The sequence below is a fragment of the Procambarus clarkii genome, chromosome 18 (assembly GCF_040958095.1).
Source record: "Procambarus clarkii isolate CNS0578487 chromosome 18, FALCON_Pclarkii_2.0, whole genome shotgun sequence".
Lineage (NCBI taxonomy): Eukaryota > Metazoa > Arthropoda > Malacostraca > Decapoda > Cambaridae > Procambarus > Procambarus clarkii.
In genome coordinates this window covers 28,176,431-28,194,294 of record NC_091167.1, presented here as the reverse complement: position 1 = coordinate 28,194,294, position 17,864 = coordinate 28,176,431, and the positions used below count along the sequence as shown (strand labels likewise).

The window sequence follows — 17,864 nt, the reverse complement described above, 5'->3', positions numbered from 1 at the left end:
GGCAGGTCGTCGTACGCGAACACTGCCAGGGCCAGGCTGGCCAACCCACGTGATGCTAGCATGGCTGTCCCCGTGAGAACACACACACACGCACATTATTCTCATTTCACTCATTTTCAACAATTAAATGATTTGGCTATAATTGTCTGCCTTTTTTATATTATCTCTATAATTCTGTTAATAAATGAAACAATATTTGATCATTAATGTTCTGATTTTTGCGTTATACTGATACATTATATGACTTGATTATATTAAGCTCCACATAGTTTTACCCTTGAATTTAATCAAATGATACTTGACACAAACACTTCGTTCATGCGAGAGACTAAAATATGAGACCAGGTGGAGATAACAATACCTTACGCACATGGGGGGAGGAAGACGTTCTCTCCTCACATGCAACATTACCCATTAAATGCTCTTCTGGCAAACATTTATACAACCTCTTAACATTGATACACATTCACAGTTGCACTGTCCCATGCAGTCACGTTCACACAGACGCTCTCCACTACAGATACACGTTCACATATACACTCGCCACTACAGATACACGTTCACATATACACTCGCCACTACAGATACACGTTCACATATACACTCGCCACTACAGATACACGTTCACATATACACTCGCCACTACAGATACACGTTCACAGAAACTGGAAACTGAGCTTTACTGATGTATAGAGAAACCAAGTTGTGTGCGTACCTGACCTGAATTCCATGAGTCCACCGACGGAGCCGAACATGTCGACGATACCAGGGAAGGGTCCGTCGCCTGGGGGCAGGTAGAGGGCCCCCCGCACCCGACCTTCCCTCACAGGCACCCGCCTCACCCCGGGTGCCATCAGGTGCCGCTCCAGCTCCACCTCTGCTACCGCCTCCGTTCGCGCCTCCAGCGGCTGGTGGCCCTCACTCACCGTTACGCGAACCTTAGACACATAACCAAACTGGTGGCACGGGGGACTGGTCATGGGCTCAACATAATCATTTTTGAAATGCATTAGTTCAGATACCAACGGGCTCATACCTTAGCCGATGGGGTGTTTATTAACGTTATAATGGTTTAGTGTCACAAAAAGATGGTTTGTCAACAAGCCATTTAGTTCCTGTTGACATCGGAGTCCTGCAGGTGAGCTGTGTGGTCAATGTTACTTTAAACCTGGCCAGCCCACCAACCTGCAAATGTAAACTTTCAGAGGCTCTGCAAATTCTAACTAATTCATATATATATATATATATATATATATATATATATGTATGTCGTACCTAGTAGCCAGAATGCACTTCTCGGCCTACTATGCAAGGCCCGATTTGCCTAATAAGCCAAGTTTTCCCGAATTAATATATTTTCTCTAATTTTTTTCTTATGAAATGATAAAGCTCCCCATTTCATTATGTATGAGGTCAATTTTTTTTATTGGAGTTAAAATTAACGTAGATATATGACCGAACCTAACCAACCCTACCTAACCTAACCTAACCTATCTTTATAGGTTAGGTTAGGTTAGGTTAGGTAGTCGAAAAACAATTAATTCATGAAAACTTGGCTTATTAGGCAAATTGGGCCTTGCATAGTAGGCTGAGAAGTGCATTCTGGCTACTAGGTAACACACACACATATATATATATTTCAGTTGTATATAGTCCTGGGGACCATTCAGACCATTCAGGCTTGTTTGCATATATATATATATGTCGTACCTAGTAGCCAGAACGCACTTCTCAGCCTACTATTCAAGGCCCGATTTGCCTAATAAGCCAAGTTTTCATGAATTAATGTTTTTTCGTCTACCTAACCTACCTAGCCTAACCTAACCTAGCTTTTTTTGGCTACCTAACCTAACCTTACCTATAAATATAGGTTAGGTTAGGTTAGGTATGGTTGGTTAGGTTCGGTCATATATCTACGTTAATTTTAACTCCAATAAAAAAAAATTGACCTCATACATAGAGAAAAGGGTTGCTTTATCATTTCATAAGAAAAAAATTATAGTAAATATATTAATTCAGGAAAACTTGGCTTATTAGGCAAATCGGGCCTTGAATAGTAGGCTGAGAAGTGAGTTCTGGCTACTAGGTACGACATATATATATATATATATATATATATAATATATATATATATATATATAGAACAGTGTTTTATATATATACACACGATTTTGGATTAAATTCCATCAATACCTGGAACTTTTGATTCTTTAATTTGTCAATGCCCTTTTTAATTGAATTGCATGTAATGGTAAAATCCCTCAATTCATTCTCTTCTCTTGTTTCAAACATATATATATATATATATATATATATATATATATATATATATATATATATATATATATATATATATATATATATATATATATATATATTAGTATATTTTGGTAGCAGTCTTTCCTGTAGACATATATTATTAAATATGACCGAAAAAGTAAGATTAATAATTCTAACACGAATTTTCTCAATCTTTCGTACATTAACTATTAATACACCCTATTAATACTCCTGTTCTGTCTTGTGTTGATGAAATTAATACCCTATTAATACCACATTTTGTTCTGTCTTGTGTTAATGCCACATCACCCCTTCCACCTCACTCAAATGTAGATATAAAATCGGAGATACGTAAGTTCTATTCAGTTGTGTATTTGTGAACTAAAGTCTTTGAAAATGTAATAAGTTTTACGAAACGCGCCCGTGTCGCGTCAGACTAGAAATAAAAATGAATTTTGGAGAATTGATTTTTTATTTACCTCCAACAGTGAAGCGTAATGTACGAAAGATTGAGAAAATTCGTGTTAGAATTATTAATCTTACTTTTTCGGTCATATTTAATAATATATATATATATATATATATATATATATATATATATATATATATATATATATATATATATATATATATATATATATATATATATATATATATATATATATATAGGTCTTGTGTGGGTATTGAGGATCCCATGGTGTTTATTTCGTCAATTCTAGTTGCAGTCGGGTCCTCTTTTATATATATATAGTATCACACCGCCTACTCGTGTTGTTCTGTCCTTTCTGAAAGGTAGATGGTATCTTTGAGGATGGAATTCCCCCGTCAATTACCTCTTCTCGTCCCCGTGTTTCACTGATCCCAGTGATGTCGGGGTTCTCAACCTCTGTATGTACACACATTTTGTGGGTGCGTGTATTTACTATTTGTGTGTGTAGAATCGAGCCATTAGCTCTTGGACCCCGCCTTTCGTGTCAGTGTCGGTGTCGGTGTGTGCCAGGAGGAGGACTGACCTTCCACGGGGTGTGTGTGTGGCGACGGTAGAGTCTGAGGGCCGGGTGCTCGTGTGGCGCCGGCGCCAGGGTGGACAGCAGGCCCTCGGGGAAGACGCCGGTGTAAGCCCCGCCCACGCTGGCTGCCACGCCCACATCCACGCCCCCTTTGGCATCACTCGTGTAGTAGGCGTGTGAACAGAACTGTCAACACAACGAACAAGATTTAATAGTCAAGTATTTACAATTATTTGATGTCGAGAATTGTAGATTATTTTGTACGTTAAAGGATCACAATATTGAATAAAGAACAAACTGTTTTGCGTTATGAAGATATTTTATTCAAATCTAAATGGTTCAGCAAACTAAATCATTTGTTATTGTTATTAACAAGTTTAGTTACACTGTAGTGTGCTACCACACTGTTTTTTTTTTAATATTTTCTACCACGTACGTGGCCGCACATTTACCATGCTAACCAGCATATATACATTTTCTTGTGTCCTCCATGGAGAGGGTTAGGAATCTGTTAAACATATAGTCACACTGTTCTATATGAGGGATTACAAAGTATAGATCATGAGCCAGCTATAAGTTCATCTAATATCCCCCCAGCTCACAGGATGGTTAGTCAGACGTGGAATGTGAGTCTAGTCTTCTAGCCAGAACTAGTAAACTTTGGGTAGAGTATTATAACATACAGTATGAGAATATCTTATACTATCCGTGAATGAATTAAATGGTTACAAAGTTCAAAGTATCTCATGCCATTTGGTCTAAAGTCAATGTTAAGAGGGCAGTCACACGGACCAACCAGGCTGTAGTGGATATGTAGGCCTGCAGGCCGCCCCAAGCAACAGGCTGTTGGACCAAGTTATCACAAGTCGAACCTGGCCTCAGGCCGGGACTTGGGGAGTAGAAGAACTCCCAGAACCATGTCCAGGTATGTTCCAGGTATAGTCCGTTAGGAGTGTCTCATCTCTTGTTGACATAGTTCGTTGGAGGAATCATTACCTGCAGCCACCTGCCATCAGTAACGATATCTCAGCCTAATTACGGGTCCTGAGACGCGGAGGTTATCTTGAGATGATTTCGGGGCTTAGCGTGCCCACGGCCCGGTCCTCGACCAGGCCTCCTTTCTGTGAGGTCAGCACAGTCGGGCCACAGCAGAAAGATCCCGCGCTCAGTTCCACCCGGCAGGTCAGAAGCATTTGAACAACGCTTCCCTTCACCTGATGCCTCTATTCACCTAGCAGTAAATAGGTACCCATGAACTAGACAACTGCTTTGAATTGCATCTTGGGCAACCAATTACAATATCACACTGGTGAATGTTTTGTGTTTGGCCAGTACGTATATTTCCCAGATCTAAACATATTGGGTTATACTAGTACTGTTTGCTCCTTTGAGTGTCAGTGAATGTTCTTCTGTTAGCTCCTTTCTCTTGAAATATTGTGGTTTTGAAAATGAAGAACCCACTGTAGGTTATATCATCTCAGCAGAGCAAACTAAGATGCTAAATTGGCGTCCACCCAGGCAGGGTGGAGCTGTTCGCAAGATGCAACTATATGATGGCTATCTTGAGATGCTTTCGGGGCTTTTTTTTTTTAGTGTCCCCGCGGCCCGGTCCTTGACCAGGCCTCCACCCCCAGGAAGCAGCCCGTGACAGCTGACTAACACCTAGGTACCTATTTTTACGGCTAGGTAACAGGGGCATATTGTGAAAGAAACTCTGCCCACTGTTTCTCGCCGGCGTCCAGGATCGAACTCGGGACCACAGGATCACAAGTCCAGTGTGCTGTCCGCTCAGCCGACCGGCTCCCCTCACTGCGTAAAAAGATTCAAATTTGTTGGTCTTGAGCTCCCACTATACGGTCATGTTGCAGTCAAACTCCGTCGTCAGTATAAAGTGAGGCTCAGAGTTATCAAGGCTGTGGCAGGGTGTCTCTCAAGCTATGGTGCCAATATCAGCATTCTTAAAAGGATGTACCTTCATTACACCAGATTTTGAGTTGATTATTATGCACATCTGCTTTCTTTAGTCCTAAGCTAATCGAATTTTTGGGTTCAGTTCCTGAGCTCATTATATGCCATGGTTACGACTTCCACTGCAGCCTACAGGATGGTTAATGGATAAATAAAAATGAACTAGACTGAAACACACATTCCATCCCCACCCCAAGGGAGCCCCAACCTACGTGGAAAGTGGAGAATGTGTTTACAGGCAGCTTATCACCTCCGCACTACTACATGTCTTATCATGTGTAATCTTCTGGCGAGTCTCTCAATTGACTGTATTGTGCCTACTAATCTTTGTCAAATTATCAATCAAGCTTATCAGTGCTATCAATTATATAACCTGAGCTTGTAAGAACATCTTAATCATCTTCAGAGGTTAAGTGCTTCGCCCACTAGTTTCTCTTATCAGCTATCTCATCACCCTGTCAGAGTAAAAGATACATATGTATGTGTATGTATGTGTGTATATATGTATGTGTGTATATGTATGTGTATATGTATATGTGTGTGCATGTATATGTATGTGTGGAAGCTGATCAGAATTACATTTCACCTTTGTAAATGCACATTAATGACACTATGTAAAAGACACATCGAACACTCTATGTAGGGCATACGTAAATCCGTGTAACTATGTATTTACGTATGTAGGTTAGCTTAGCATTTTAAAAGCACTCCCATCACTTTCTGTGGTCGATTGTTCAATAAATCCCTGAACTGTATGATTGACAAATCTCTCACCCTGTCCATGGAGGACAGAAGAAAATATATATATATGCTGATTAGCATTGTAAATGTGTGGCCACGTCTGTGGTAAATAATAATATAAAAAGGTGCTATCAATCAACACTATTAATGTGCTTTAATATACTAATCTCTCAAATTTTTCCTACAATGTACCTGTTAACATTTTATAAATTTTACAATAATTTACCTTCTTAATATTATATGTTAGATTAAGGACCTGCCGGAAACGCTGCGCGTACTAGTGGCTTTACAAGAATGTAAATACATCATGCAATGTACTCTCACGGACCCAATGTACCTTCTTGTATATATATTAATAAATGAATGAAGGACGATGGTTGGAAGTTAGTCTAAATTATATGAAGCGGTGATGACACGGCGAACAAGACTGTCGTGTGTACAGTGTACGGCACAGTGTACAGTACAGTGTACAGTGACAAAATGTGCACTGTTGAACCCAAAAGATTCGATTGTTTGTATATTATTAAGATCCTTTGAAAGAAGGCAAAACCATTTCTAAATTTTCCTAGGCTTTGTATAGTACATATCTATATATATATATACTAAATTAGGCCTAAGAATATGTTTATCAAATCTAGGATTGCTTATTAAGACCTAAGACAGGTTAGTGATTACTGTTCCACTCTTTAGAATGGCCAATAGTACTCCAGTAGTACAAAGCGTGAACTTTTTGCGGTGCAGCAGTCCATGTTTTGTACATTCCATCCATGGTAGCTACAGGTTCTATCAGTTGTGGAGGCTGGGTTGTCTTAATATTATATCAGGCGAACTTCTGCTGTCTTTGTTTCAAATGGCGTTTAGGTTATTTAATAATTTGTATGTATTGCTTGTTCAGGCGAAGAGTCACAATAACGTGGCTAAAGTATGTTGACCAAACTACACACTAAAAGGTGAAGGGACAGCGACGTTTCAGGTCCCGTCCTGGACCATTCTCCAGTCGATTGAGTTGAGAATGAAATGATTGAATGATTGAAATCAACTTGAGAATGGTCCAGGACGGACCGAAACGTCGTCGTCCCTTCACCTTCTAGTGTGTGGTCTGGTCAATATGTATTGCTTCACTATCAAGAGCAAGTGTGTGGAGATGTAATGATACGTGATATCAGAGATAACTACGTTGTATCACAATGCTAATCTTATGATGACACGAGACTCTAAGACCTACTGTTCACAACAACATGTGAAAAGCGCAGGTGTCTTAAAATTTAAGACTTGGTTAAAATAAGTGTATGGAGCTTAGCATTTCAAAAGCACTGCAATCTCCTTCTGTGGTTGATTGTTCAATAAATCTCCGAACTATATGTTTAACAAATCTCTAACCCTGTCCATGGAGGACAGAGAACGTTCAATTCCATCTTGACAGATGGAATTGAACGTGAATAAATGCCATATTATGCAGTGTGGAATACGAAAAAGTAGGCCGCACAGAACCTACATATTATGTGAACAAAGCTTTAAAGAATTCCAATAAAGAAAGATTTAGGTGTGATTCTGGATAGAAAACTGTCGCAGTGAGGACCGCGTAAAGAACATCGTAAAAGGAGCCCTATGTTACGCTTTCCAACTTTACAGTTGCTTTCAAATACATCAATGGCAGAATATTAAAGAAATTGTTCAGGACCTTTATGAGACCAACATTGAAATATGTAGAGGTTGCAAGGTGCCCACATCTCAAGAAACACATCTATAAGCTGGAAAAGTACACAGACATACAGTTACATGTCTTCCGGAACTGAGAAACAAGAGCTACGAGGATTTGATTGATTGATGAAGATTAAGCCACCACGGGCCACCACCATTAAGGTGACACGGGCATGAATAACCCGGAAGAGCTACGAGGAGAGGCTAGAGGTGTTAAATATATCAAAGTTAGAAGATAGAAGAAAAAGAGGCGAGATAAATACTACGTACAAAATACCTAACTAACATGTCAATGGATATATGAAAAGTTGTAAGAGTGATGGTGACATCCTGCCCATGGGCCTGCCTGTCATACTTTCAGTATACCTCTCTCGAGTGGTTGCATTCTCTTTGATACACATTTACCTACTAATTCTTATTCTAGTTTGTTATGAAATTAAGTCATTTCGTTAAACAAATCCCATCAAGTGCTTCATCTATCACATAGTCGTGGCTTTAGGCCGGGCTGGGAGAGCAGACAAACCCACATCCCGCCACAGTTAAATCACAAGCAAAGCTACACAAAACTTGAGCTGATTTAACAACACTGGTAACATTCTTTAAGAGCAAACACCCCCACTCCTCACGATGGCAACAGTATCTGAAAACCACTGGGGGCGGGGGGTAGGTGTCATCATGTTTTGTACGTGACTTTTTCTTTTATTGGGAGACATCTCATTGTGGCTTTGATCAGATGGTTTCTCACGCTTACACGACATCTTCTAGAGGCAAGGACAATGTATATGCGCGGGTCATTTATTTAAGAGCAGGGGTAATAAAATAACTTATTTCTGTTAATTAACATATTTATTAAAATAGTACATATTTACCAGAATTTACCTGAGCGCCACCATCTATCTAGTGGCCTTACCGGGGACAGCAAGCCGGCGACTTGTCTGCCCCTGGCTTCTTAATCATTCAGATCATTGAGAAGTAACGAGGTAGTTTCTGAGATTTCAGTATTTAACATGTGTTAGTGGTCAGGTGTTTTTGATAGGAGGGGACTGTGATCGCGCACATGCTTGGTGATGAAGGCTCGCATACGTCTCCAGAGGTCCTCTTGAGCCACACAGGTGGCCCTTGGCGTTGCCGCCCCATAACATGGGGATGCCTCTCATTTTCTGAGAGCCATCCTCCGACATCAGAGGCGGGTTACGATGGTATGAATGATGGATTAAAGGACCATAAGGAGGCTCCAAAATATGGCCGGCCCCGGGGTACACGACTGTCTCTATCTTGTCGCCCCGACCAAACTTCTTCATGCGCTGCTGTGTCGCCGCCACCGCAAGGTCGCAAGACCAGGCATCGTCATCTCCTGCTACCATGAGGAAGTAGGTTTCGTCATCGGCCAAATGGAAAGGGATAAACTTGGGGTGTTCTGGTGACATTTCTCTGGCTATGATCTCTCGACTTGGGTACAACATCCCACTCTTATTGCTCATGTCGTTAAAGTTAATTTTAACTCCTTCGACAAGCGTGCTGCCCCTGTATGATATGGTGGAGTCTAGTGCTACAGGGGAGCCGCTGATGCAGGTCATGGCCTTCACTTGCGGAAACCAAGTGGCCATACAGAAGGCGATGTCGGCGCCTTTACTTGTTGCCACAACACCACAACGGTCGCTCACTACACCAGGCTGGGACAATAACACTTGCACTGCTTCCTCAAAATATTCCAGATCAAACCTGTCTGTCGTTTTAGGCAAATCCTCGTAGGCAAAGTAAGCCAGCGCCAAACTTGCTATTCCTCTGGAGGCCAACAGAGCTGAAAATGACATACGTCACGTTGAGGTTTACCTGCATTTATCTGCTGTACACTATATTAAGCAGTACATTAACTGAACAAATATCCGCAATATTCACCAAATACAAAGGAAGGCTTCTAGCAAAGTCAAATACCTGATCTGAACTCCATTAGACCGCCAATTGCTCCGAACATATCAATAACGGCCGGGAAGGGTCCCTGGCCCGCGGGCAGGTACATAGTGGCCCTAATGTTACCTTCCCTGACCGGCACCCGCCTCACCCCGGGGGCCATCAGGTGCCGCTCCAGCTCCACCTTCGCCACCACCGCCTCCTCTCCTCTCTCTAGCGGCTGGTGGCCCTCACTCACGCCAACAGTCACCTACAACACCAAACATATATATTACCCCTCACACACGCATGGCACCCCTCTTCTACCCGTCATTACCTAAGTTTAATTACCGTATTTAATTTAAAATACTTATTTTTATTTAAATATACTTTTTAAATTGTTATATTTACATTTTACTTGTGTATACTATTTTTGCACAATAGAGTATCTAATTTCAACTTGATTCCTATAATTGTTATGGATATGCCACGAAAAGCAGCAGCAGCAAGTGTTGAGTGTAGAAAAGGAGTCCCGGGGAGCGAGAGACGTGCTGACCTTCCAGGGATGATGTGGGATCCTGCGGTAGAGCCTGAGTAAGGGGAACTCGTGTGGTGCTGGGGCCAGGGAGGTGAGCAGCCCTGCAGGGAATACCCCCGTGTATGACCCGCTCACGGCCTCCGCCACGCCCGTGTCCACTACTCCCAGGGCGTCACTCACGTAGTGAGCGTTAGAGACAAACTGTAAAGCAAGTTTACCTGTAAACTGTGGTGCGTGTTGGCACCCATCAACTTCCCGCCAAATACACACCGAAACTACGATGTTGGTACAACGTTCGGAACAAGTTATAACACCTCCTAACCAGTTATAACAACCAATATAGCAAGTTGTAACAACGTTCTAATACGTCATTAAACACGTTAAGCCAAGATGTAACAACTTTATAACAAGTTATAACAAGCGGAAAATAGAGACAGTTACGGTTTGTGTTTCCAGGGTTATGCCTGACTATTTTCTCATTACAGAAGTATGGTGCATATTTATATGTACATCCTCGTAACGATTATTTATATCTTTTTAAAGTTTCCAGTGAATTTGTCACATTGACGTCCTTAGTTTAGTTAATTTATCATGCGCCCTATACTCATTAGTGTAGCTAAGGCAAGTGTCAGCAGTGATAAACTAGTCGCAGAATTTGTTAACTTACGAGTGTTCTTCCAAAGGAGGAGTGTAGTACATGTTGCTATAGTGTGTTCACCCACAGGATGAGTAACACTGCTCAGTAAACTCGCTCTTCGGGTAAAATGAATCAATATGTATTTCAACAGGGTATTTACAGTTTTGATTAGTTTAGCTCAACATAAACAGGGATTTGCCCTCTCACCAGGCGCCAGGAGGTAAACTGTCTGTCCTACTCCAGAGTCTTTACTCTTTTAACCTATACTTTTGGGGGATATAAACTACAAATTTTATGTTAAATGAATGTTCAAGACACTGAAGAATAACTGCAAACCTGAGACATGTATAAAAGAAAACCTGCTGCCAGTATACACCAATATATTATTTATATATATATATATATATATATATATATATATATATATATATATATATATATATATATATATATATATATATATCTTTCTTGAAAACATATGTTGTTGAATATGACCGAAAGGGTAAGATTTATGATTCTAACACAAATCTTCTCAATATTTCTTATGTTTTTCTTCACTGTCGAGGGTAGTTGAAAAATTAACTTTCCAAAGTTCATTTTCACACTTTATTTATGGTCTGACGCCTAGAAGTATTTCACAAGACACTTCTTACATTTTCTAAAACAATTCTACATACTCTGCCAATGCTTATATTCGCTTGGGGTGAGGTGATACAGGACATGATTGAGATGAACAAATGAATCAATGGGTACACCGCTGCGTGTTCCATCTTCTTCCTTCTGTGCTGGTTCGGGGTCTTGAAGTGGGTAGAATATAATTATGTGTTAATTGGCCGTTGATTGCTGGTGTTGACTTTTTGATGTGTAGTGCCTCGCTGATGTCGAGTCTCCTGTTATCGTTGTATCTGTCGATAATTTCAGTGTTGCTTGTTAAGATTTCTCTGGTGATGGTTGTGTGAGATTATATGCTTCTTGATGGAGCCTTGTTGCTTGTGCAGTGGTAAAGCAGTTTCGCGAGCGCTTTGGCCTGGGTTCGTATCCTGGCTGTGGAGGATTAACTAGGCGCCAGGGCTCCTCTCTTCACCTTCAGTGAATGGGTACCTGGTTGTTAAACGATTTGGCGGGTCGTTTTCCAGGGAAAATTAGGATTAAGTACCCGCCCGAAGCGCTATGCGTGCTAGTGGCTGTACAAGAATGTAAGAACTCTTGTATATATAAATACAAAATAAATAAATGTGAGAGTGGGACGATATATGGTTCATGGCTGGTCGTGCGAGGTGGTCTCTGCTGGTCCCCTAATACACAATATGGCAGCTGTAAGTTCCCCCACACACTGAACTTGCGTATTTCAAAAGTATTGTGCCTTGAAGACAAATGAAGCGTTTTAACGTGTTAATACCAATTGCCACAGAAACACAAATGACACTAAAAGCATCTTCTTGGACATAAATACCTGTATGGCTGATTTTTTCCCTGCTGAGAGGTCCTGCACGGCTGATATTGGCCCGCGTCGAGCTGGTAAGTTACAGTATTTACAAACACGAAGAACTTGTTTGATATTTGGTTAATGCTACGAGTTATACAGCTGAGGTTTGCTTGATGTAAGAGTTTTTATGACTTGTTTTTTCTTGTATGAATGTGTTACCTGATTCAAGACGTTGTGTCGCTAGTTTTGTGTAATTGCCGGCTCAAGTGTGTTTGGGTTAAGGTCTTGTAACGCTGGTGGTTAATTAGACTTACGTGTGACTAATGTTTGCCCAGACTCGGTAACATAAAGAACTTCACTCAATGTCTTGTTCAACCTGTAACATGCACTTCAGTTATCTATAACCTAAATAGGATATAAGTAATTATCAGAAACAAAAGGGAGTTTTTACTTTCACTTCAAAATATTTCCAGAACTGTGTTGATTGCAGTTAGTTTAGTTCATTTATTATGCACCCCATACCCATGATGTGGGCGGTAATGAAAAAAGGGGGATACACAAGCACATAATGGGCTCAGCAAATGAACTACGACATCCATTTAGCCAAGCATGTTACGTGCAGTCATGATAAGCTCGCTACACATGTACATCAACACTGGGCTTCGAGAACGAGCGATAGGACAGTCTCTAAGTCAACTTACATATACGGTGAGCTACCTTCAGAATTTGTTATTTGCGCACCATATATCGCGCCCCCCCTCCTCCGTCCATCCCCCTGCCCCCCACTATCCAGTGGATGACGGTGGAAAAGTTAAGTCATGCATACTTGCTGGATATGTGTGGCTACATGGATGTATTTTAACACATACCTGGTTGTCGACTTCCCTAGCATTAGGCATGTATTCTATTAGTCCATTCTGCTCTTTTCAGTCCATCCACTTGCAATGGTCGGTAGAGCAAGCGCTCATTCCTCAAGTCCTGGTCCTCATGCCCCAGATCCTGGTCCTCATACCCCAGATCCTGGTCCTCATACCCCAGATCCTGGTCCTCATACCCCAGCTTCTGGTCCTCATACCCCAGCTCCTGGTTTTCATACCCCCAGCTCCTGGTCCTCACATCCCAGCTCCTGGTCCTCATATCCCAGCTCCTGGTACTCATACCTCAGCTTCTGGTCCTCATATCCTAGTGCCTTGTCCTCATACCCCAGCCCCTGTCCTCATATCCCAGCTCCTGGACCTCATATGCTATCTCCAGGTCCTCATATCCTATCTCCAGGTCCTCATATCCAAGCGCTTATCCTCATATCCCAACTCCTAGTCCTCACATCCTTTAGTGTCTGATCCTCATATCCCTATATTTTACCCCTATATGCTTTGTCATCTTCGTCGAAGTCTATTGTTATGTTAAGTTATGTCTATTGTTATGTTAAGTTATGCCCGAAACGCTTTGCGTAATAGTGGCTTTAGGCATTGTATGTACTAGCTATACCTATAAGAAACAATCCTTGTAAATATTTATTGTATGTATGTACCTTACCTAAATAAAATTGTATTGTATTGTATTGTATTGGGCTTATACAGGTCCCCCCCCAACTACCCCACCTTTCCCGGGATGCAACTCACAGCAGTTGCTTAATTCCCAGGGTATACCGCCTAGCACTATGCTAGGTGAACAGATGGCATCAGGTGAAGGGAAACGTGACCAACCGATACCGTCTTACATCATTTTTACTTATTTACAGTAGAACCCAGATATGAATGTACTGTATTAATAGGCAATATGAAGTGGAGAGTGGCTTGAGTGGACCCTATGGATCTTATATGATATAAGGACAGTGTTTAAGAGTGCTGTGAGTGAGTGCGTGCGTGAGTGAGTGAGTGAGTGAGTGAGTGAGTGAGTGAGTGAGTGAGTGAGTGAGTGAGTGAGTGAGTGAGTGAGTGAGTGAGTGAGGCGGGTGTGAGAGTGGGAAGGAATATGGCCATAAGCTGGTAACTCACTTGCTTGCCGTTCTCGTCAACGATGAGGGCCGAGAGTGTGACGGGGGCGTTGGGCGGCAGTCCCCCCGCCCGTAGCGTGGTGGGGCACGTCGTGCAGGCACACCCGGGGCGTGGCTGTTATCCATGCCCCTCCGGTGTGTGTGGGGCAGGTGGTGGCCAGCCCCCGCCGCCACGGTGCCCACACCGGCCACTGTCCTCTGCCCCTGGCCACACACCTGGCTAGGATGTCCGCTTGTCCAGCCACGCTCCGCACCCACCCACCCATCCTTCGCTAGTCTCTTGAGGAACGTTAGTAACACTATATAAATAGCTATGCATACAATTTATACTGTAATGTATAATGTATAAATTACTGCGAAGAAACCTTAATTAGAATTACACATACATATTAGAAATTAATATTGATCTATTTTCGATAATTAAGCTGTTTGCTATGATACATGAATGTGCAAATTAAGGCAGTCGGCCTTTGTCCAAATCATCGTTGTATTACGCACAAGTATAACCAAACCGTTTGATCGGCCAGTTCAGCTGGTATATATGCGGGTATAACCCGCTTCCTATATATATATATATAGGAAGCAGGTTGACTGTGTATGTTGCCAAATAATCCATAAATAATAAATGAGGTAAACGCTTACAGAAGCACTTGACGCAGCAGTGGAGCTCGGTGATAGTTGTTGATGAAGGTGCAGCCTCCAGCATGTCAGCTTGGGTAGATATCACCACACACAATGGTGGTGAGTGAGCGGGGCGTGAGGCACCACCACCACCCAGCTCTACCACCACACTACTGCTGCCCCTCTACTACACTACTGTGGGTGAGGGGGTCCTGCCCCTCACTGTAGCCAACACTCTCTCACTCACCCGTATCTGGCGTCTCCAATGCTCCCGCCACTGTTTAAAGGGAAACGCTTATTGCATTAGTATGGCTGTATAATTGTTTCGTCTTTGGTATGATGCAGCACAAATGCGTGCGTGGTATAGGTACAAGTTATGTCAGTTATTATGGGCTACATAATTTAGGCTTGATTATAGCTACATTCAGTGTGGAATGAGTAGTCTGTTTCGAAATAATTAGTTTGATAAGATGTTCGATGCTTCTCGAAAGCAAATGATCTGCACATGGTGTTTGACTATACAATAGGGAGATATGATATGTGTTCATAGATCACGGGTTGGTGTGTTGATCTGGGAACAGCGTCGGCGACTCCGTTTTCTGTATTGGCCGCCGCTTCGTGGCATCTTGCCAGTAACACGCTCTTGTTGTCAGTTTATCACGGGCCCCATAGCTTACAATCACTTAGTCACTGCCTACAGTTACCAATATTTACCCAAAATTTCTAGTAGCATATCATTTGGAATGAAATATTTGCACATTGCTGGAACATTTGTTATATAATTGTCTTTGAATTCACGTATCTTTCTTTTCGCACTCCATCACATAGTGACGGAGGGTGTGCGAATACTTTTGTTGACACAGGTTTACATTTGGTCAGGTTTACATCAGCAGATAATGAGAATTCCCAGAGATACTTGTAACCGAGTCCCCTCCAAACGCATCATGCTTACCTTATACTCTTCTGGTGGTTTGTTCTTTACCTTATACTCATCTTGGGTATTTTTAAATATATGACCTAATCTCTTCACATCATTGGATCCTGTCTCTGCATTGGTTCGCATTTTGCAGAGTTTGCACTTTGCGTTAAAAACTTTGAAATGGGTAGGATGTAATTATGTGTTAAATAGCACCTGGCTGATGTCAGTTTTCTGATGTTTCTTTCTATACCTGTCGATTATTTCAGTGTTGCTTGTTAAGATGTCTCTGGTGATGGTCTGATTGTGTGTGGAGATGATATGTTCCTTGATAGAGCCCTGTTGCTTGTGCATTGTTAATCGCCTAGAGAGAGAGAGAGAGAAGTTGTAGTCTTGCCTCTATACTGAGATCTTTGGGGCTGACAGTTCCCAAGTGGGTATGTGAAGGCATAGACGACGTTGGTCTCTCTTAAGACGTTCTGTTCGGTGTCTGGAGAATTTTTCATAAGTATGTTTGCGGTCTTCTTGTTATTGTAATGTATTGTTAATTGTATCTGTTGATTGGTGTCTGTGGGGATAACGTTCCTATTAATAATATCTTTCAGGACTCTTTCCTCTATTTTGTAAGCCGTGGAAAAGAAATTCCTGTAAAACTGTCTGATAGGAGCTACGGGTGTTGTACTGGTTGCTTCTTCAGCACACACACACATAAATATATATATATATATAGTAGGAGAATTACTAGGGATACTGATGGCTTAAAGCTTAACCTGACTTGTTTCTTGTGTTTGCAGGTGAAGTACGAGAACCTAGTGACGGGCCGGAGCCTGCTGGAGTCTCACCTCCACCTGCACCTGGTGGAGCACCTCAACGCTGAGGTCAGTCTACTCCCTGTCACTCCTCACACACTTGGTAGACAATACCCTGTTTACACGGTAGACAAAGATGGATTATTTTAAACGGGTGGTACACGAACAAGGGGACACAGGTAGAAATTGAGTACCCAAATGAGCCACTGAGACATTAGAAAGAACTTTTCAGTGTCAGAGTAGTTAGTAAATGGAATGCATTAGGAAGTGATGTGGTGGAGGCCTGACTCCATACACAGTTTCAAGTGTAGATATGATAGAGCCCAGTAGGCTCAGGAATCTGTACACCAGTTACACACAGAAATCATAATAGCGTGATGCATCAAATTAACAAATTTGATTTGTTCATTTGATGCATCACGCTATTGTGATTTCTGTGTATAATTGAAGTAAGGGCGAAGAGGTAGAACAGCTTATTGACATAGCTCGGGTGCATGGGCGAATTGCGTAAAACCCTGGTTTGTGTCTCGGAGAGACTGCAGGAACCGTGGTAAATCAGGATGATTTCCCGGTTGCAATTTTTTCACCATGTCGTAGCTCAGTCGATTAAGGCAGCGTCTGGGATCCTCTCGGACGTAGGTTCGAACCCTCGTCACGGCCCATTTGTTCTGTACATCAGTTGATTGACGGTTGAGAGGCGGGACCAAAGAGCCAAAGCTCAACCCCCGCAAGCACAACTAAGCGAGTACACACACCACCGACTACTTGTCTTATCACAGCCATGGGAAGCGGAGAATTTTATAAAACTCATGCAAAAGTGAGTTTTAAGGTGATTCATTCTGATAAAAGAATCAGCTTATTACACTTTCCATATTAATTTCAGGGTTTTTTACGTAAATTAATGTTTGGAAAGTAATTATTAATATAGTTACGTGTTTATAATTTATTGATTCTAGAAGCTGGCTCATCAGAGAGCAAATATACAGTTTGACTGTAGGAATAATGCCTAACTATTAACGCTGAACTATCTGCATATATTGTTATATGTTGGCTTATGACTCATTAACACTGACTAGAATATTCTCTCCACTTTCTCCCGCATTCTGTTCGTTAGAAATACAGTTATCTTTAGCTTCCCCCCCCCCCCCCTTCACCTTGTCCTCTTCTACAATACATATTCCAGTGACAATGGAACTCAACTTTCCCCCATAATACAACGAGGCTTGAGCGCACATTACCCGAAGAATATTATTATCAGTAATGGTTATGGGCGCGTGTCGTGTCAGGAGCCGGCGGGGTCCCAGCAGCAGCACCTCCGGGATGCTGCTCCC

General features: G+C 41.9%; 2 protein-coding genes across 2 annotated transcripts in view; one reads left to right on the top strand and one right to left on the bottom strand.

The window, feature by feature from the left end:
* LOC123754561 (uncharacterized) overlaps positions 1 to 17,864 on the top strand; it is a 125,096-nt gene that overhangs the window by 45,971 nt on the left and 61,261 nt on the right. Inside the window, 1 exon segment of the mRNA XM_069326762.1 lies at positions 16,519 to 16,602. Coding sequence (XP_069182863.1) covers positions 16,519 to 16,602 — 84 coding nt within the window.
* On the bottom strand, positions 8,525 to 15,005 carry LOC123754342 (acyl-coenzyme A thioesterase 1). The gene is given in 7 exon segments (XM_045736647.2): positions 8,525 to 8,811; positions 8,813 to 9,501; positions 9,636 to 9,861; positions 10,147 to 10,329; positions 14,189 to 14,272; positions 14,274 to 14,466; positions 14,830 to 15,005. Coding segments are annotated over 6 exon segments (1,461 nt in total). The 5' UTR covers positions 14,454 to 14,466; positions 14,830 to 15,005; the 3' UTR covers positions 8,525 to 8,712.